We start from the raw sequence: 22,817 nt of genomic DNA, 5'->3' as shown, positions 1-22,817 counted from the left end.
AATTTCCGCTGCGATGGTTGAACACGCTGCGACGGCGTGACAGCGTAGTTGGGCTCGGTCTGAAACTTGACTGGTGCCTGATTTTACTGTTAAAATGAGGATGTAAACAAAGCGTGTAATCGGCAGGGATGGCGTGTCAAGGAAGAGCTCGGAATAGGATGCTGCGCAAGAGATGGATAGTGCGTAATCCTGTTGTGGGAGAGGACGATGTTACGCAGTTCTTATTGGCACGACGATGTGGCCTCATGGTCAACTTCCATGGCGTTATCTGAATGAACTTACCTCTTTAAATTAAAAATTACAATAAATATACTTTTCAAACAACGCCACAAATCGATGCACAGGGGTTCTTCTGTTGTTTGAGTGTTTCCAGGGGAAACAAAAACTTAAGTGAGCAACACAGTGGTGACGCAGCGTGATTTATGTCTCAGGTGTCAAACGACATTTGCTGCGTCACAGAGATCCCAGGATGTCCTTAATAGTAATCTGGCTTTATGGTGCGCACTTGATATGTTGCAAACAAGTCGTGTTTCCCAAACATAGGGGGTGCTATTGAGTAACACAATCCTTTGTCTATATCATCAGCCTTTCAAGGGATGTTGTTGACACACAGGTATTTCTCCTCTCCCCATGACCACTGAACTGTTTTTACTTTTTATCTCTAGGGCCTGCTTTACCCTATGGCCAAAGCCAATATTGTTATGTAACTTAGTTAAATCACACAAAAGCTTTCTGCAGCTGAGTTGATAGTTTGTATCTCCCCTGCTTCTCTAAAGGAACGAGCCATTTATCAGGTTTGTCACCCTTTACTGGAGCTTGTAACACACCCCTGCCAGCGCACAAAGGGACGCTGACACACCTGATGGGATGACATTGTTGTTGTTGACAGAGGGTGCTGGCCTCTCCCACCTTGCTAATGACCCAGGTGAACGAAGGTGTGTCGCCTCCTGCTGCATACCTGTTAAATGGACAGGATATGAAGTGCTTCCTCACCCCGTCGAGCTTCTGAGGTGAAAATGAGACACATGGGTGGAGCCAACTCCATCGTGTCAAGTGGATTTGTTCCGTCAATGGGTGAATCAGCAGTAGACTCATCTGTTGCTAAACCACTGGCAAGGGAATGGAAAGAGAGAGGCTGAGAGAGACAGGAATGGGGCGTTTTAGAACTTTAATTATGTGTACTGAAAAGAAACTTGACTCTGGAGGGAATGTCATTATGGTAGTTTGGAAACAAACAGGTAAAGGTCATGGGAAGAAGCGCACACTTAGTGAGAACATCACTAGAGCTTTTTTGCTTCATCCCGAAGCTGAGCTGGTAATGCTCATCTGAGAGAATCATGCAGCATGCAATCATTATGTTTACCATGTCTTCTGAGGCTGACCAGTAGAACAAGTGACCCACTTTCACAGACAAGGAAACGTGACCTCAATAGTTATTTTGCTATTCTTTCGGGCAGAGGTGCTACCCCTCATGTCAAACAAACAGAGGCATTCAACCTAGTTTCTTTTTTCAGAGTTCTCAGAAATTTCACAATAATGTTGTTACGTAGTACTAAAAAACTGCACCTTGTTTTTCAGCTGGACCGAATGCTTCGGCTGACGCTGCCAGCCCAAAACTAGATGCGGCAAAGAAGTGCTTTTGAACAACAAGAGAGGCAGTGTGACTGTACTGTCTGATGTGTTCACAGCATTAGGGGCCAACATCACCTGTAGCCCACTTAAACTGAAATGGTGAGCGACCCAGTGCCTCTTAAAACAGATCCCTCCTACACACACATTATGGAATAGAAGGTGGCACGGAGCCGAGAGATGACAGTGCTAAAATTAAACTCGGAGCACTGCTGGCCTTGCTAGATGATGATGTATTATTAGACAAGTGTGAGGCAGCATTCATTTGCAGGTATCGTTAGCAGTTAAGACACTTAACGTAGTGCAAAAACGGGGGGAAAGGTGTTGTTCTGAAAATTAAAAGTGACCTCTCCTTACTACCTCTATTAAGGGACTTTTTATTTGTAATATATTGGAAAGTAAAGTAGCGAGATAGCTTATTGTTTCTTAGCATTTCTGCTCAGAATGAATCACCAACCCTGGTTTTACTGATTTGCTTTCGTGAGGATGCTCTGCAGGTGCACTTTAAATCTGTCGGCCTATGTTTACTGTTGTGTCCAATTGTTTAACTCATTACGCCAACCTTGTTATCAGCAAGACATCTGATATTTCCCAACAGGCAGAGTGGGAGTCAGAAGAAAGCAACAAAGTGTAAACCAACTCCGTCTTCTGCCTTCATGTTTATTTCCACCCATTGTGCATCAGACAGAAGAGGCAGGGTGTCGGGCTCATCTGAAAGTGTTAAAGCTCTCACTTCTCCAAACGTTTCGCAATTTGTTGTTCCAGTGATGACGCAACGTAGAAGGAGACATCCAGGCTATTATAAGATCTGAACATCTGGTACTTTCAGGACATAGCCCTGGCAAAAACCAGCAGGAAATTGGGTTTGTTTGGTTCAGTCAGGTATAAAGTGATTCTTGTGCAATGCCGTTGCTCTGATTGCAACACATCAAAAGCAACAAGTTTAAGATGTGATTTTTGTGGGTGTATAGCAGCCATATTCACATAGTAGTTAGAGACAAGACAACTCTGTAGTCCTCCTTCGCTGCGCAGTTGTCAGGTGGTTTAAAAACACATTACCTCGATGAGTTTGCCCCTCTCACTCCTGATAAATTAGGACCTCTAATCTGTAAGAGGATTAACCACCTACCCTGTTTACACATGCACACATGCACACAACCCCACTGTAACACACACGCTCACACTGTCACACATATGAAGGCATTCAGTATTCATTTTACGTCACCAGCCCCATTGTGACCCAACCCAGTGGCCCTCTCCTCTGACACACATTAGCTGCTGACACACTACGCTGGCTCATACGCAATGGGATGTGCCATCTAATTTGTATAAAACCACACACACATATATTTTATGTTGCAATTTCCTTTGCAGTTGTAGTTTCTGCTACCAATAGCCATTCCTCACAGCTAGAGATATAAGCTTCAAATTAAACCAGTAGTCGATCCACCTTTGTTTTGGTTTTAAAAAGGGCCGATGCGCCTTTAACAAGCAGAACAACGACGGTCAGGTGACTTGGCAGAAAAAACCTGCTTCGATGCAGAGCGCAGCAGCCTCTGCGCACACAATAGACTGCGAACAGAGCTTGTAGTAAGAACGACAAGAGAGAGGTAGACACAGAGTTCACGGATAGTAATGCGTGGGGGGAGTCCGAATAAACATGGCGGAGACGGACGGAAGGGGTGTCGCGGCCTGAGTTAGTCTTGAGGCTGACACTGTAGTCGTGTAAATAATGGGTGTGCCTCTCGAAATTGAGGATATTTTAACCTTTCATCGGTCAAAGTTCTTGTCCGTAAAACAATGTTGGCCATGACGTATTCTCAAATATGATTACAAGTGGTCAAAATATAACTACTGCTGCGTTTGTGTGAGAAGCTAAGACATTGAACTACCAGAGAAGAGGATTAGGGACAGACAGACAGACAGGGAAATTGTCCCTGAAAGACACATGAAGGTTTTGGATTAGTTGCTACGTCACCTTTTCTCGCCAGCAGGACAACAAAGTCTGAGAGACTGACAAGGCAGGATAATGCCAGCCTTTTAATGCCAGACCTGCAAACAGAATCCAGTTTTCATATTAGTCATCTCGATGTTGCGCTGTCATTTCAAAAGAAACTAATAGGAGGAGCAGTAGTGACAGAGAAAGTCTCAAAAGAGTTCTCATTAGGCATTCTATACTCTGCATGCCTCACAAGGATGGACAACAGGTATTCATACTAATGAATCCATACCTATTTCAGGACATGTTTTTTTCCATCTTGTACCACAGTAAACCCCACTTGAACCGGGAACCGGACTGGATGCCTGAGGCCGACCCAAGAGAGGACACAGTATCCTATTGTGCTTTACAAAGAAGTCTACCGGGAACTGCGGAGATCTATTTTTCCGCATTATGATTCATAGATGGTTTCTGTTAGGGTTCATCTCTGGTGCCAGCCTGCTACTGTGCCCCATTTGATGCACTTCAGATTGAAGGAACTGAGCTGCTACGTCATTTTCAAATGTCCTGTCAATGACTAAGTGGTTCTTCTCAGTGCCAACAAAGAGTCTGACTCTTCCCGAGGTTCCAGTTCATTTTGTAGTCTGTCTCACTTGCAAAACTCTTATGTCATCAGATCAAATGCAGGCCATTTTTTAAGGATAGAATATTTGCATTTATGCAGTCAGTAACATAAAGTATGTGTAAAGATTTACCACCACGGTGCATATTAAATAAAAAACAACTGAGGAATTCTGGTTCCCATTAACTAACCAAGTGTTGTAACCATGGCTATCAAACGGGAAGGGATTGTGCGATTTCAGCAGCACACCTAAACTCAAAGAATGCATCTCAAAACTAACCACAGGGGTTTACTTGGGTAGCAGATCTTTCATTGTTTATGCATGAAAAATTTGATATTTCTTTTTCCAAATGCCATGAGAAGAACAGTCTCTTAAAAGCTGGAAACGGTTTTCCTCTGTAATGCAGCCAAAGCAAAACCCAATAGGTTGTACAGCTACTACAACTGCAAATTACATTTTGTTTGTCCTCTTCGCTGACCGAGGGTTCATTAAGATAACGCATTCAAGTAAGGAAAGCGTATCTTCGCGTTTAAAACTATTTCAGTCCTTTACAAACCAGTGCAGTGATTACATTAAGTCGTTTGGCAAGACAGAAGGAAAGAGCATCCACTTGATGGAAAATTCAATTATGATTAAATGCAAATGAATTCATCCTGTTGATTAATTTCACGGTCATCTGTTGAAACGGTGAATGTAGCAGAATCTTGAGTCTTATTATGGGGCTTCAGAAAAGATGCAAACTGTTCTAAAAGTGATAACAGGATTTTTCTTTGTCTTTCAGATTTGGACATGGCTTCAGACTATGGGTTTTCTCAAAGGCATCCTCCCCAGGGAACTGGTTTCAGATGGTGTCTTAGAGTATAAAATCCCATCTAGCACCATTTGAAATCGGTGTTCTTGAGCGGGAACAGGCTTCGGGAATGACATCAGCTTGCGCCCTTGTCCAGTAGGACAGAAAGTTTTTCATGGAAATTAGGTGGCTCTGTTGGCATCAGTTACTAATGACGACAACAGGGTGCCCAATGGTGCTCTTCTGACAGCCCTCCAAACAGCTCATATTACCCTGATCAGGAGTTGGAGTCCAGTCTTCTGATCCCCTAACCCCCTCTCACCAAGGCTGACCGTTTTCCTCTGGTGTTCAGAGTTACCATCATGTCTAGCACCATTTGAAATCGGTTACAATGTGGAGGGACTATCAACTAGCAGCTTTGAAATGAAATTCTTTAAAGCAACACAAGATGGCAGCCTTGAACCACTGTCCATGCTATTATCCAAGTCTGACAAGTTTGAAAGGATCGTTGAAGCAGAGAAAGATTTACTAAATGACCATATTCAGGTGCAAGACCAGCAAAAGCTTAGAACAAAGCACACGTTTATCCATATTGAATTAATGCATCAGCTGCTTTTAATTTTCCATGTTCCACTTAGATTTAAAAATGTAAATGTCCAAAATGTTAGATTATGTTTTAATTAAAACAACGTTGTCAAAAGCAATTTCTGCATGTCACTACCTTTGCTATCTTTATCTGTCACCACATCACCTCATTCTGGTTTGAACAAAGAAGTTTATCATCAACTAATGTTGGTACAGATTACCATTTCTGATTATAGCCTTTCCATTCCACCGAACCCCAGAGCGGAGGCAGTTCTTCTCAGCTTTTGAGCTTTAAATTAAATGTAATTATAGCGTGCAATCTTTTAATACGTGCCTGCCAGACGTTCTCATGCTCCATTACCTGGAGACCGGAGGGCGAATAAGGGCCAATATTGGCCTAAAACATCAAGCCTGTAAATGTCAACCTTTTTACCCTCCACAGATCACCCTGCTGACATATGCATTAATACAGTCGTCTTTTTGAATAAATTATTAAAAAATTCTTAATTAAAATTTATGAATGATTAACCCGGGCTGTCAAGGTTAACAACGTTGACGGTATTGGATTAGCAGTGTGTGGTCTTAGAAGGTTAGAAGCAGAGTTCAGTTTACGATTGAATACCTCATTTATATCCAAAATCAAATTAAATTTAGCCATAACACGGATTTTACTCAGATGTTTTTCTTTTTATATGCTGTCTATTGTGTAATTTAACCTTACATTAACATAATTTGTATTACATACTATATTATGTGACACATCACTGTAGTAGACATTTTGTTTTATGTAGCTGGAGGATGTCATTTGTTATCCTGTTTTTGTTTAATGAACTTTATCCTGTGTTCTTCTGTTTATGTGCACCTGCTGGCCAGATAAATACCAGCTGATTTTATGAAAATACTACATGACTGTAGAAATGTGCTATTTGTCAATTTGTCCTAAATCTGGAAAAATTAAATTTTCTGTAACTCATCATCATCCAACCATTGTTGCTTTGTGGCATTGTGTTGATTCTACGCTGCCACTTACAATCAGTGTTTATGCATCAGCCTGCTTTCACTTTCTGTAAGTATAACATTTGGCTTCAGTGTTTGGGCTCCAAAATAGAGATCTGCCATCACTTTTAAGATCATTTGACCTTGTTAAACCACCAGCAAATAAAAGGTCTCCTCACAGCTTCCTAAATCCTCCTTTGACATTTTCTCTCAAAAGGGAGTAACAGCATCTAAACGGGGTTAGCTGCTAAGTAGTGTCGTCTACCACAGCTCTCTAATGACTCCCCACTACCTGCTGACCTTCTCAGCAAGATAAATGTTGCGTGGCTTAGTCAAAGCTAAATTGAAATGGCACGAAACACTGAAATGTTGTCCTTGAATGGGGGACATGTCAACCCCTAACAAAACCTTATTTTTCATCTGTAACGTCTGCAAGAAGCTAACAAGGCAAATGAGAAGGCTACGAACACAGACACTGTTTCTATGTCAACAGAAAACAATAACAAAATCAGCGTCTGAGCTGAGTCATAGGGAGTGTCTCACTTAAACATGACTTCATTATTATCATTTATTGAGTCCAGCCTTGGCTTGACTTGCCGTGCCTGTTTGACTAATGTGGCAAGTGTGAGTCGTATCTGTGGCAGCAGAACGTGAATTTCAGAGTTTTCCCTTGACCTCAGCAGATGTTAGGGGAAGACTGAAAATAAAATTACACAGTAGTCACAGCGGGCTTGATGATTAGAAGCAGAATAAAAATAGAAACATCAAGTAACTGTGTTTGATAACTAAAGCAAGACTTGGACTTTTGAAAGAAGCATCAGAGCCTCTTAAAAAAGACAAATGAACAATTCCATGGGATTGCGTTAAGCATATTCACAAGAAAAGTCCAGCCCCCAGTCAGAGATTACAAGCTGTGATGTGCTTGCTGAGGTTTTCAGAAATGAGGCGGTGGATGCTAAGCTATGCTACATTCAGATGGAACTTGTGATCACACAGGAAGGTATGTACACAAAATACTGTATGTTCACGTGGTAAAACGTGAAAACACCACGCCAACTACACGCCAACTACAAACCACTGAGGCTATCAGAGTAGCCACCTAACAACTGAGTTACTTAATGTAGGAAATGCAAAGGCTTAATGAGGACATGGCAGTTGCGGTTGCAGTTCCTCAAATCCATTATAAAAGTATAAAAAATGACTCCATATGACTGCATTTCAACTGCAAACGTATCACAGCTTGAGAACTCAGACCCTTTCCAACATTACCAGTTCCAGATGTGAATACCACAAGAGGGGGACGTTCATGTGGATGTTTTTCGTGAACATTTCTATCAAGCTAATTTACACATGTTGTCCCATTTTTTCTTTAGTTGCATAGAAAGTCTTAGGAACAACACCCCTATCCTTTCATTATGTCTGTGTTCCCCACGCTCAGATACCCGCCTGTTAGCTTGCTTAACTGTTAGCTTCGGTGGTTTATTGACACCAACAATATCCTAATGGCAGTGTTGCTGAATGCAGGAAAACCATGCATTTTATGTGTATAACTTCCCATTCTATAACCACAAGCTTACAGGTTCTAAAGGAAAGCAGCATATGGGTTAAACTTCACTGGTCTGGTGTAGGCTAACCACTGACCAATGGTGGCTAATGTTAGCAAACTTTAGAAATATGCTAAAGAGTCAGTTTAATGACATTTTCATTTTGTACTGTTTATGCTGTTATTATTGTTAAAGTTCATACTAAAACAATATCATACGAACTAATTAATATGGTATTTCATTAGGGTTCTATTCCACACATTGGCATATTAGCATCTTCAAAAGGGACAACAGATGTAAATTAGCTTGAAGCTATCATTCCGTACAGTGCAAATGGAGACGTCAAGATTTGAAATGTACACTGTCGCTTTTAATTAAAGAAATAAAAATAAATATAATTATACTATATTTTAACATTAGCATTAACATTAGGCAAGCTTTAAACTGAAACATGCTTTTGGACATTTTCACCAGAATTTGCCACATGAACACTGCAATTGAAATGCTGACTAAAATGTCAACATCGTAAGTGCCATTAGTTGTGCAACATAAACCCCCAAATAAGTTCCACTGGTGTTCATGACCTGGTGGTGTGTTCTAATGAAATAATATTGAGAGTTGTCTGCTTAAAACTAATAATCCCTATTGTTATAGGTGCTTAGGCTAAGAGCTGCTCTTTTGAAAGCATGTAAACATTTACTTTAAGATCCCTTCTATACAGATGGCTGGGGATCCACACAGAACATCTGTTTTTGGTTCTCTGCCGAGTCTGTAGTGGGAACCGTTTATGTCTTGTTTGTCTTAGGCTTAAAGATCTCCATCCGTTCTAGTCGTGAGAACGATTTTAAAGAGGAGGTTTGAGTCCACTACCAACAAGAGGTTTCACTCCTTTTTCATTCTCATGTTTTCCGAAAACCACAGTAAAGGTGTCCGTAAACCACTCTGGTGAGTCACAACCAAAGCTGCGTATGCCCTTTGTTCCAGTCAGGTGGGCAGGTTTACTCTGTAATGACATGAGTTAGTCTGGCTGTGTGTGGTGCAATTCCTCTCGTTTAAAAGGGCATCGTGTGTAAAAGAGCATCATTTCCTCTGCTTTAGGCCTCCCCCCCTGTGCCTGACCATGTGCCTTGAACAGGATTAATTAGAGGGTCTCATGCATGAGGGCATTTCCTCCTCTTTGTGCCCTGACACAATATAAAGACTAATCATGATCTTGAGAACTTAATGTTGTGGGAGCCAGTAAAAGCCCAGCTGTAAACTTTGATTTAAAACTTCCTGGTCAGAGTGATTTTTGTCTGTGTATGAACTTACATATGCTACTGTATGTATCCAACTCAGTGATACTCCAAGTAGATCTTCCAAAAGTATCTATACATGGGATAAAGTGAATAAATGCACTGGAATATAGTTCTAACGATAAACATTATGATACACCTAAAGTCTTTATTATATATCCCATCGTGTTCACAAGTTTCTTTACTAATGAATTATTTTAACACCCACTGAAGCGATTGTCTCATCACATTTAGTACATCTCAAGTTTACAAGATACTCCTAAATATTCATTACTGTTGTATTTTTGACTATGAATATCCCATGTATAGACAGACTAACTTAAAACATGAAGACTATTACATGGCTCATAAAAGTGTTACATGAAAGAACATTTCTTTTAAATAAGTACTATTCATACTGTGCATGACTTTATGTGTTAGAAATAGCAGCATCCACACCAGAAAAGTTGAAAAATGAATGTTTTCATAACCTTTGATGATGTGTTACATAGATGCCAAAAACCCCCCCAAAAAACAGGATCCCAGCCAAGAGGATCTTCGCCATGTTCCTGTCCTTCATAAACAGGATAGAGACTCATGGAAGTCCAGTGGAAAACAGGGACAGGTGCTGAGTGACATATCACTGTCAATATGTGAAACCATCACAGCTCTAGTTTTTATTATTTCCAAGAAATGACATTAAACATGTTGGGTGGTTTCTAAAATGTTTTTGGTTTCTGAATGGGTGTGGTACCGTCTTTCTGCAATAGAAACAAGAGTTTTCCACTGGAACAGGGAGGACACCGATGTTTCCTACTGTCATTCAGTTCCTGTTCTTAAACATCTTGCAAAAAAGATTGTTGAAGCTACAGTGGAGGGCCGATGATATTGGTCTTGTTTGAATTAAAGGATAAGCCACAGTGATGAGTGTAGGGTGAGTAAGCACTTAGAAAGATTGCACTGATACCGCCACAGACCTGGGCACGTTCTTCATTTTTAGTCATGATTGCAGCAATGGGTAGCAATGATCAAATATCTCAAGAAGGTGAATACTGATTCTGGTGATTTCTTGAATTTTCTGTTATCATCCCAGAGAGCTTCACATTTGTGTTTCTGGACTGAGCAATTGGGCAGGTTGCTATTTTGATTGATCATTTACTTAAATACCTGCAAAACCAGCATTTAGCTCCCAGTGACACTCTGTTCGTCTCATGGAGCTGCAACCACTTTCTTAATTCACGCTCTGTGTTGTCTTTCCGAACACCCGCAGCCTGTCTGTCTCGACCTTGAGCCAACTCATTCCCACTAAAAATGTGACTCCTCAAAAATGGGATGTAAACGGAACGGGTGGGGGGCTGCTGAGGGTGGATGATGGGTGGAGGATCGTTGATGACTTCTACAAATGAAACCACTGTTGTCAAGGCTGCTGAGAAAATCTGGTAACCCACCCTCTCTGGTAATTAATGGCCTGTCCTAGTAACAAAGATGAATAACTACAATAATGAATTCATATCCTTTTTATGACCATGTTTTTATCTTCCAGTGGATTTCACAATCAATCAAAGCATCATTTCAATTCAGCCAAAGTTTTATATCGAAAGAAACTGTACATTTTCCAGACTGAACCCACAGACTGTATGTTGAACCCAGAGGTGGGAAGTAACGAAGTACAAATACTTTGTTACTGTACTTAAGTAGATTTTTCAGGTATCTGTACTTTACTTGAGTATTACTTTTTCTGACGACTTTTTACTTTTACTCCCTACATTTGTTCACAAATATCGGTACTTTCTACTCTTTTTTAACCTCTACGGATGACATGACGTAAAAGATGTGGCATGATTGGACATGACTAGAGCAAGACCATCCCCATCCATGGCCTTATTTGAGAGAACTGGTGGATGTTGTCGGCTCCAACAATGATTCATGGCGAATGCGTTGTGTCTTGTGCCAACCTAAAATCCACGAGCTTCTGGCGTTCAAGAATTCTCCATCTAATCCAGTGGTTCTCAATTATTTTCTGTCTAATCTACAGGTCTAATCTGAAAAAGAATTCAGGTATGGTGTGGTTTCTGTTGTCATCATCAGCTTTTTGAGGATTTACGTTAGCAAAGCTAGCTGAACACATCGTTTTGAGCTAAAGCTAGGTAGCTCTCGGTTTAAAAAACAACAACCCAATGACCCTCAATTTATTATTAAAAATTACCCAGATGCTCACGCAGGACCTCTGGTCAGGTCAGTCTAGATTATTCTGATAGAACTTTTTGCATTTTGCAAAATTATCAACAAATGAATTGTTTCATGGCAAAATAATTTTTACTTTTTACTTAAGTACATTTCAGAGCGTTGTACGTTCTTACTTTTACTTGAGTAAAAGAGTTGAGTCAGTACTTTTACCAGAGTATTTATTTTACACAAGTATCCGTCCTTTTACTTAAGTACAGAATGTGAATACTTTTGCCACTTCTGGTTGAACCCCAAAAAGCACAGAAACCTCTGTTACAGCAGCAGAGCAGGGTACAATGAAACACTGTCTTTACATTTCATTGTGGGACTTTTTCTCTGTACTGGTCCACACCCTTGCCAGAGTTATGGCCATGACACTGAATGCATTCATTGAGATTCGCATTTCAGAAAAAAAAATAAAAAAAACTCCAATGCATGCTGTAAAGTATTTTTTTCTGGAGGTGTTTCCCCTTTTACATATAGACCATGTTATCCAGTGCAAAAAGCAGGGCTTGGATATTAAATTATCTCTGTAATATTCCGTTAGTCTCTGTCAGTTGAAATCTAATAAAAGATGGCCTCAGCGCTTGCTGCACTAACAAAATCATCCTTCTACACATATCCAATTAAGAAACTTGTTCCAAGTTTTCGGCTCCACTGGCTCCTTAACCCTATTCAGTCACATATTCAAGGTTAGTTTCATACTTTTCCTTAGAATTTGTGCTCGCAGTGAATACAGTACCCATATGTAGTCCCACGCTTCATTACTGGATTCTTTTCTCATGAAAGGTTTCCCATGTTTTCCCCAGCTTACTAAAAGAACACCGGAACAATAGACAATGATGAAAAGGAAGTCAGGAGGCGAAGAATGCAGCTGATTATATCTTTATCAGTCACCATGTCAGTCTGCAAACTGAATCCAAGGCACTGTATGGCCGTGGATTTGGAATCACTTTTGTCATAGTTCTGTCCTAATAAAACACCACATTAATAACATGTAAACGTATAGCTTTAATATCTCTCAAAAAACACAAACTTTGACAAAATGTACAAATACTTAAGAAGAACATAAGAAGGCAAGATTAAGGTGTTTACTCCAGTTAATAATATAAATTAGGCATTGACATAAATAATAGTGAAATATTTACAATTGTGTGTATATATAAAAAAAGTACTAAAGGTGCTTTTGTTCAAATGATTACTACCAAATGTGAGTATCTGCCATTTGAAGTACAACAATACTATAAGTGGTACTGGTTGTTTCCCTCCATCGTCAGAGAGGCACTGCTACAGTTTGTTGGCACATCCTTCTGAGGTCATAGATGGTCTTTAAATGATAGGCGCAGTTCCATTTGCAGAGCTGGTGTTGACAAGAAAGGAAAACTGTTTAGGCTGACCTTCAACAGCGGTGCACAAAAACGGGAAAATGGTGACGCATGCTTTTTTGGCTTCAGTAATGTTTTATGTTTCCACTTAAAAAAGTTAGCATTTTCACAAGAAGCAAAGTAAAACATATGCACAAACATATTTTTTGTAGCGTGTTGAAGGTTTTATTGTAATAAATATTGACATATACCTGAGTGAGGCAGGGAATCTAAAGATTTTGGAACTGTAATAACTCCGGCTTCAGGTCTTCTCCGGTGTCATATGAGCTATGGTGCCATCAAATAAGGAATTTATGTCAGAATTATTGAGTTATTTTTATGTTAAGATATTATTAGCTGTTTTACTGCATTCTTAATTAGTACTCCAGGGTGTTAAGAGTTAGTCATTGCAACATTTTGAAGGGAGCTTTAATTTTGGCTTGATTGATTATGTATGATTATGTTTTTACAGTTAATGATGTTTAAAGTGGCAATCTTGAAGATCTCCATTCTGGTTCTATTTGCTGATAAGGAGTAATGGAAGATTTGTTTTTAAAGGTCACTTCTCAGAGATCCAAACAGTGTCACCAGTGTGACGTAACAACTACTTTGGGACTGCAGTTCCTCAAATGACCACTTGGGGGCAGGCTCCAAAGGCGAGTCCACTTTTATAGACCTCCAACGTTAAAATGCCTCACTTTACAGCAGAAATTAATATGTTTACATGACAACTACACAGGCGCGATGTTTTAACTTTCACACCAGCTCAAATTATATTGAGACTTAAGAGGTTTCACAATTAAAGGCGCCCTCTCAGATTGCTAGCTGTCGACCTAGGCCTCAGCTGACTGCCTCATATTGACTCCCGCTCTTCCTCTTTGACTCCTTTTGGATTAGCCTGGAGCCCGATGTTGACCATCTGCCTTTCTGTGGTTGTGTAGCTATTGCAATTATTCGCCAAACAAACTCCATCAAAAAACAAAAACAGGACAGCACTTCACACACAGCTCAGATGAAAAGTGAACATTCTCTGACAGATAAATAACTGCTGGGTTATTGTGCATAATTCACTAACGAAGATTATTTCCTCAGTGGGCTATGGGCTAAGTGTGCCACATCATTTAGGTGACAGATACTCCTCAACAGACAGTGTAGATCTTCGAGACTGGCTCTTTAAGGAAAGTTTCTCAGGCTGAACAGAACTGTTTTGTTGAAGATGAATAGCAAGTTGCGTTTCTGACTGTGAAAGGTCAGACTGTTTTCATCAGACTGAGGTCACAAGAATAGAATAGAATAGAATAGAACAGAATAGAAACAAAATTTGTCTGTTTCCACATGGCTCTAATATTGAACTTGATGATTAAAGACATCCTGGTTTCGTGCGGCCTAAGCGATTTTTCTTTTTATGCTGACTTCTAGGACACGACTGGATTTCCTGTTGACTTCCGTCATTCCTCAGAAGTCCGGAAAAACACAAAATACCTCAACATTTTCAAAAACTTCCAAGGGCAAAGGAGAAAATGAAACCACTGTAGCGTTTCATATCACCGCCTGTGACTTCAGTTCATGTTGTTGAAAACCGTGCTAACAAAAGGTCAAAAGAGCCGAATGTGCAGAGAGAAAGCAGCAGAACGATAAAAAAGCACAATCAGGAATATGAGCCATGCATCAAGCAGTCAAAAGAGTAAAATAATAAATCTCACCCTTTTTTTCTCAGAAGAAGCTTCTGTATCAATAGCACAATTATACAACAAACTGCAAAGGCAATAAAAAACAAACATTATTAACTTATTACAGTTAAGTTTAAGCATGAAGTCCAAAGAGAAAAAGCGCAGATTACCTATAATAACGCTTATCACGCTGATTATTACAGGTACGTGGTCTGGAAAAAATAACAGGCAAAGTTAGAGATCAGTAAACACACACGTTCATATCTTCTTAAGACTGCGGCTCAGTGACTCACCAACACCTCTGTTAGTATCCACATCCCCTTCATACATGTCTGCAAGTGTAACAAAGTATTATTAGTATTGCGAACAATTCCACCTATACAAAAATGACATAAGACTGACAGGCTAAATCAGAAAGATTATCACCACATAAAAGAAGTAATTTACTTATTTAGAGACACTATGCATACGGTTTATGGTATATGTTGACGTACGGAATATAAAATGTCACACCACTGACATTTCAACTCATTGCAAAACTGCTAATTGCAACTTTGGTGCAACAGTGAAATATGCATTATTCATTTTCAGATTAAAAACTAAACACAAGGCATACTTTGAATTACTTTGTTAAAAGGGATAGTTGGATATTTTGTGCAATATACTTATTTGCTTTCTGGTGGAGGGTCAAAAGAGGAGATCAATGTCACTCTGATATCTGTTGGTTAGTTATGAAGACAGGGCCGGTAGCTGGTTGGCCTAGCTTAGTTCAGAGACTGAGAACAGGAGGAAAGCGCTTGCTGGCATACTCCAGCAGGAATAAAATCCAACTAGCAGCACAATTAGCTGTGCAAAAACTAGAGAATGAGAAGCAATTATGTCTTTATATACAATTTTATGTTCAATTAATCTTGGCTGTGGCTCTAAGAGAAGGAATAGAGTATTCTGGTACAACCTCTCAAAGAACATAAAATGTTAGTTTCCAGAAGAACATCAGCCAGAAAGCATAAAAGATTATTCCCCAAAATGCATGACCGAGGGTGATGTAAAGTTAAATTTATTAGTTGTTAAATGTTTTAATGGCCACTAAATAAGCGCATGCTCCAGCTGAACCATCTGAGAGTTTAGGGTCAACTGCCAAAGTTGTCTCTTCTTCTTTTTTGCCACTTCTTCCACGACAGCGACAAATTAGAGACCAGAAAAAGGATAATTTCAAACATTTGGCTTCACGTTGTATACCTTGCAATGAAGATGAAGTCATAGATATTACACTGGCTGTAGTAGCTTTGTCCTTTGCTGCCATAATGCCTTTGCCACCTTCTGGACAAAATGATCAAAATGATTTTTACTCGCTCTCGGCGAGATAAAGAGACTCCTCAGAGGGAAAAGCAATTTCGAAGATGCATGCAACATGTACATACTGTATACATACATGCTACCACATTCATTCTGTACCTTCTACAAAAGGCGAGGGAGGTGTTGTTGCTCTGGTTGTGATAGGTGTGTCTCTGCGAGTTGTCGGTGTGGCAGGTGGAAGAGTGGATGCTTCTGTGACATGGAACATAATAATTGTTACTATCATACTATTGTCACCTACAAAGGTAACCTGGATATATCAAAAACATACTGTGTCAACTTCACTGACTATCGTATACGTAAATGACTTCTCATTTTATATGTTACCTTGTGACGGAGAAGTAGGAGTTGGTACCATTTTTGTTGTGACTCTATCTTCTGTTGCTACACCTACGAATAAGAAGGCTGCTCAATTTATCTCAGGTTAATATAATTCATCTGCCTTTTATGAAAGTGGTGGTGGAGCATGCATATGCGTTAGATTTCATTTACACACAGAGTATGCTGTGCCTTGAAATGAAAGTCATGCACCGGGCGTATGCTCCTTAATTTGCTTCACATCACGCCAAAGGGATAAATTAAAACGAGGAGAATCGGCTATTTATTTTTCACCCGCTGAAATGCCTAGGAATGTTCAAATGTCCTCTGGCACCCAGTGGCGTGTTAAGTGAAGGACAATTTTGGCGAGAGACCAACTCTTTTAAGAAAGTTGCCCTTTAGTAGATTCACTGTTAAGCTGTTAAGGACAGTATGAGGTTGGCAGTTAGTAAACAAACCAGTTGGAGTGAGCAGAGATATAATTAGAAAAAAATCTTCATAAGAGAAACCTGAGTATACAGACAGGATAAGCGATTATGTTTAAGCCTAGCAGCTGTGTGTTCAGTGCTGGATTCCTCAACTGACACCATGGCAATAACTACAGTGTGTGCACCACAGTACTGTTTTTTTTTTTCCAGAGAGGCTCTTTTTTTTTTTTTTATAGTAATAAATGTTTGGAAAGTAATTTGGACCACATTTGCGGTTTTACATGCCTTGGCCCATTCATTTCCAATTGTGCACACATGACAACACTTTCCAGACATTATACTGCCTTTTTTTCTCCACTGTGGTATGAAAAACCACTTGCAAAACCTTGAGATAATCTTAGGAATGATACAGTTTGTGAAATAACAAGTAAAACACATGGATGCGACCTGCTTACCTTTGCATTCAGGGGGCTGAGAATCGTATTCCCCAGTTTCAGTGCACATGATGGTATTGTTCCCGGTGAGGATGTATCCTTCATTACAGGTGTACTGTATGAACTCTCCATATGTTGGGACTTCTCCAGTCTTCCACGAGACTGCGCCATTGGTCACTTCAGCAGGTGGTTCACATTCAACAACTGACAAGTCAGAAGAAATATGTCTCTTTAGGCATTTGGAAAAACTGGTAATAAAGCTTTGTACAGTGGTCCTAACACTTGCAAGACAAGACAAAAAGATATTGTCTGGAGCTTTCTCTGTAACTATTACGTCTGGCTCTGACACGCAGAAACAAAATTGGAGAGACATTTACTGGTACACTTGGCTTTTCCGATCCACCCTCCGGCATAGCACTGTTTGTAGCTCGATCCACTTATCTGGTAACTGTGGAAAGACAAAAATTCAATAAGGCTGGGCTGTTTACGTAGGGAGGAATTCATACAGTTGAGTCTCTTGGAATGGTCAACGCCAAAACTAAAGTGTTTAATCAATAAGTATCGTTGACCATCCGTCTCAAAGTTGGCAAAGGCAGATTTGTAATTAGTGAAAGTATGAAGTAACACCCTCTAGCATTCACTCATTTCATCGTCTTTCAAAAGTATATTTTTTCTCTATAGATATTTTCCATAAGCCACTGCGCAGGCTGGCAGGACAGCAAGAATAGTTAGTCTGAGTAAAAGTGAACATCCTCCAGTGTCTTTGGCTCCATGCTGAAGCTTTCTTTTTTTCATTTAAAAGTAATTTATTTTCATGATTCTCATGTATACTCACCCTGTCTCACAAGTAATAGTTATTACATCACCGAACAGGGTTCCCTTGCTCAAATCAAAGATCATATTTTGCTGAGGTCTAGGGTGACCGCAGTCCTTCTCTGTGATAGAAAACAAAACAAACCAAACAGGTTGTCATTACAAGAAACCCCTGCGCCCCAGAAACGAATAATCAAAGCTGTTTGGATATCAGCAGTAGAAGACTGGGTTCGTTAAATCAGATATGACTCACTTTTGCAGATTAGGTCGGGTTCAGTCCATTTGTCATCCATGCAGGTTATAACCCCAGCGCCACTGTCTACGACATATCCATTGGCACACTCTAAAGTGACATCAGTACCCTCTGGAAAATCGTTCATTATAAGCGCCTCGTCTGTCAAGACAATGTTTTCTCTGTCCTCAGGTTTAGCACAGTCGGCTGGAGGAAACAACCAAAAAAAAAAAAAGAGTCAACAGCTGCAACAGTATCTTAATACTTCAGAATCCAGGATCAAGATTAATAAAAACAACAACCTTGAAAGGTGGGAAAGCCAGAAGAAACTATTATAAGCACTTTATCATTTAGGGATGATGAGTGCGAGAGAGAAAAACGCCCATCCCAGGTTTGACTATTTCGCATAGCACACACGCAAGCTTTTGTTCTCATGAAACCTTTATAAAATGTAAATAATAGCATTATTATTAGTTCATCCATCATCTTTAGTTAGTTCATACAAGCTATAAATCAGATTAGAAAGTGCTTTCTTTTTGTCAATGGATGTCTAAAAAGACATCAAGCCTCCAGTTATAAATGTTGTCAATAAAAAAAGGTTTATAGTGTGTAGTTGTTAATAAGTCAACATATAACTTTATAAAGGTGCCTTATTTGGAAACAGGCACCAATCATAGATCACAGTGCTTCTATGTTCAGATGGAAGTTTGTGGTCATCGACTTTTGCATAGTTAATGGACTCATCTTTGACTAAATTACAGCAATGTTTCTGCACAGTTTAAAGTTTAGTCTTAATAGTTTATCTCACAAAAACTTTGATGCGCTGTTAAATGTCGCATTCAAGGTCTTGCATAGTTACTTAAGAACAGAAAATAAATATTTATGTCCAGTTAATACAGTAGGACAGTAGAATTATTTAAAGCTAAAATAAAAAAGGAAAAAAGTAAAAAAAAAAAAAAAAAAAAAAAAAAAAAAAAAGGTGTAGCCTGAGCCCTCGTTTGACTCGGTAGGTTGATAAATATTATCTCTTTAACCAGACTCCGAGGCTGATTCGATACTGACCTGCTGCCTTCGCGACCAAGAGGTACACTAACAGCAGGGACCCGAGGCTTCGCTGTCCACAGGTGTCCATTAAAAGTTCCGTGCCGGGCTGCAGAAGGAGAGAATACATCCCGTTTCGGTTCCTGAGTGGTTTAGTCCAACTTCTGCTAGTGGTAACACAGAGAGGGAAGCCGCTACTCTCACTGACAGCACACTCACCCTCCGTCCGCTTCAGACACACTAACGTCGCCCTGCGTCAAGTGGTTTTTTATCAGCGGCCAGGCAGGAAGTGAGGAAAGAGGACTTCCATAATAAAAGCGGAGTAGACCACCCAAACAGCACAGACTAAATATTTAGCAATAAGATAAATACGATTAATAATGTAACACTGCTTACATTTTGCATTTCCATTTCTAATGGTCACTTTTAATCACACGACACTGCCTTTTATTGTGAATTTACCCTATATTCACTGTAACCAAAGCGTAAAGTTTTCTGAATCTGAATCTGAATCAAATCCGCGTGTGTATTTGATATTTTAGTACCATATTTTAATTGTTTTCTTCTTTCGTGATAATGTTCTTTCATTCTCATGTCATGCCTACACCGATCAGCCACAACATTATATGTATAACATTGACCATCTTGTGACAATACCACGTTCTGCTCTGAAACTTTGGGACCTGGCATTCATGTGAGTGTTACTTAGTCATGCACCACACACCCAGACCAGACCAGACCTCACCCCATAGCAATGACACTCAAACTGGATCCCAAACTGATCAAGTATCTGTGGGATGATCCACAGAGGCCCCGCCTCTCAACCCACAGGACCCAAAGGCCCCCACTAACAAGATTCTGTTGCCAGAAACCACAGGACACCCTCAGAAGGCCCATGTCTATTCTCCGATGAGTCACAACTGTTTTGGAGGCACAAGGGATTGTCTTATTTTGAAAAGTCAAAAGGAAGTTTCACTTTATAAGCGACTACTTTTGTCATCACATTTTTCAGCTTCTCTTTCTTCCTTTGGATCAAAAACTAGACAGACGCGTGTACAGTTAAAAATAGTTACAAAGTAAATAAAACATGGATAGATGTGACCTTTCACCTTATTAAAGATCCTCTAATAAGAACTAGCGAATAACTCAAGCTCACAGTCTGCCCACTAGTGGAGCTCCTCACTGTGGCCGCACCTCTAAAAAACTCACATGTGCTGCAGTTGGCAAAAAGTAGAAAACATGGGTGTGTCTGGAAAAAAATGAGTATTCTTACTCTGAAGTCTTAAAAGAGGATTCATTGGTTATTCCATTCTATTTAATAATTTAATGTATACTGTTAAATTATGTCAACAGCCAGTGTAGCCTGTGTGTGTTAGAAATAAAGAAAATGATAAATTATCACCTTCATCAAACAAGTAAACTGGACTGACATTTTAAGGATTTTGGTGTTTTTTTTTTTTTTTTGTATTTTATTTTTTTTGCTGTCTACACCACAATTGAGAGTCTGAGTCACTTCCCTTGGTTTGTGTTATTGTCATGGAAATGTTCCACAGCTTGCAGTAGTGATGGTCTGTGCCTCGTTGCCTCACACACTGAATTCCAAGGAGTTCATCACCCTTTCCACATCACATACGTTTGTTGACAGGGGCGTCTCTGCCCTCCACCCAGAGTTGCCTGAGAGACCGAGTGAAGCATTACACAGAAACTGGGCAACGACAAGCTAGGGAAGGGAAGTTCAGTTCAAGCCTGGGTTATTTTTAGTGAGTCATATCGCATTCACTGAAAGGTAGAGTAAATAAAGGAGCTTCGGGTTTCACTGGTTTGGGAGTGGAAAATGCACCAGCACACTCAAAGTGATGTAAAGCCGATAAAATGCAACCTCATTCCCTTTTAAGGCATTCAGAAAAATAGCATTACCGGGTAACTCAAGCCGGTCTGCCAAGCAACTCCTCATGCTCAGATCCTGCTCTCCTTATCTGTCCTCACACTCCGTCCAAGTGAATGATTAAGACACCTCCCTTCTCAACGGCTAACCTAGAAGAATGCATCTGCTTCTCTTCATGCCTGATAAATGGGAGGAAAGGGGTTGCCAGAATGTTAATATCAGCCCTCTGCTGCATAGTTCACCTGGCTTTCTCCTGTTCAGACATACCAACAGCCTGATGCAAAGCGCAGATATCAATATTTTTTGTACTCCTCACATATTTCTCCGCATAAAGACCACACGCCACTGCAAGAGATTTCCCCCCAGATAACAACCGTTCACAAAAATAAGGCCAGAAGTTCATTCGTGAGAAAGGTTTGCACCGCATGTAATCTTTCACGAGCATCTTGAGAAAACAACTACTAATCTACTCATCATTACACACACACACAAAAAAAACGGACAAACAAATAAAATGCTTGTCTGATGCTCAGCACCTTTTCTGACCTGGCTGTGTGCTTCTACATCCATGTGCACTCAACACTTCACTTGAAGTCAGTGACATCTGGTGCTGAAAAAGATGAACTGCATTACAGTTGGGTGGACCACAAACAGTAAAACATTTTTTTTTTTTTTTCTACTGTGCACTCAATTATTCAGTGGAGCAGTTGCTATCTTATATATGCATTAGTAAAAAGAACAAAACAGACTGCATAATATGAATCATAATCACACTGCTTGCATTAGTCATTGGAAAAGTACCTCTTAGTGTTACTCGTAGGTCTGACCGTGCCAGTCTCCATGGCAGCTCTAAAACTTTCCTACCAAATGTGGAACATTTACCTCTGTTGTAAAATCCAAACCAAAAGGAAAGCACTGCAGAAGGTCGTCACATAAATTAAATCCTTTTCTTCGTTTTTTTAAATGCCTTGAGGCTAATCCAATTTTGATTTACAAATGGTTAGAAAATCCGGTATTTGAGTCACTCCGGAGGCAAACTACACTGAGTACTGCAGAGCCTTTGACAAACGGCCGCAGTTACTTCTGTTCGACATGTTTCTAATTCGACACGGGCCTTTAATTCAAGTGTTTCAGATCCGTGTAAAATATACAGTAGGGTCCCTGAAGAGATCCATAGAGGTATAAACCTCGTGATTCATACCTCTCACGTTGCTGGAACAATTTAATAGGGGAACCAAAACGAATCTGACAGTTTCAGTGGGTCTTTGAGCAGATTTCATTTGTGTTCTCATTTCAAAAACGGTCCCGTGGTTCACGCTTGCGTCTGAAATATGGATGTTTCCCACATGTTTATGGTATAAGATGTCTCTGAGCTCTGTTTTGTAAAAAGAAAAAAAGAAAAAAGCACACGTCTCTTTAGTGCAGTCAACCTCTTTCCTCTGTCAAGAAAAGCAGTTGGCTACCATGACAACTGGAAATCTGCCATAGTAACAGTGGCTTATGCCGGCTCGTCGAATGGAAACGTGCAACAAATTAATGTACATATGGCACCAAAACGTTCATACTGTCAACAACTGTGACTGTGTTGGCGGTGTAATGACGTACAGTTAAAAGACAGAATGGCGTGGTTTTGATCACAGTGTATCTGATGTGTATTTCTGTGTCTGTCG

The 22,817-nt window shown here is 40.0% G+C and overlaps 1 protein-coding gene across 7 annotated transcripts; it reads right to left on the bottom strand.

The window, feature by feature from the left end:
* Positions 1-12,597: 12,597 nt before the first annotated feature.
* LOC311487330 (complement decay-accelerating factor, GPI-anchored) lies at positions 12,598-19,886 on the bottom strand. Of its 7 annotated transcripts, none has more exons than XM_084543572.1 (13): positions 19,284-19,886; positions 18,243-18,428; positions 18,012-18,111; positions 17,554-17,624; positions 17,198-17,380; positions 16,324-16,386; positions 16,096-16,188; positions 15,880-15,960; positions 14,934-14,972; positions 14,811-14,852; positions 14,674-14,725; positions 13,183-13,258; positions 12,598-12,966 (listed from the first exon to the last, which is right to left on the bottom strand). In XM_084543572.1, the coding sequence occupies exons 1-12, from the start codon at positions 19,390-19,392 to the stop codon at positions 13,201-13,203; spliced, it is 1,077 nt and encodes a 358-aa protein (XP_084399698.1). In that variant the 5' UTR covers positions 19,393-19,886; the 3' UTR covers positions 12,598-12,966; positions 13,183-13,200. The 7 variants fall into 7 exon arrangements, with proteins under 7 accessions (XP_084399698.1, XP_084399699.1, XP_084399700.1 ...); XM_084543573.1 differs by having other exon boundaries at positions 15,880-15,957; XM_084543574.1 differs by lacking the exon at positions 13,183-13,258.
* Between the last annotated feature and the right edge of the window lie 2,931 nt (positions 19,887-22,817).

Source organism: Chelon labrosus (assembly GCF_963514085.1).
Source record: "Chelon labrosus genome assembly, chromosome: 4".
NCBI classification, from domain to species: domain Eukaryota; kingdom Metazoa; phylum Chordata; class Actinopteri; order Mugiliformes; family Mugilidae; genus Chelon; species Chelon labrosus.
This window is presented reverse-complemented; position numbering and strand designations above follow the sequence as displayed.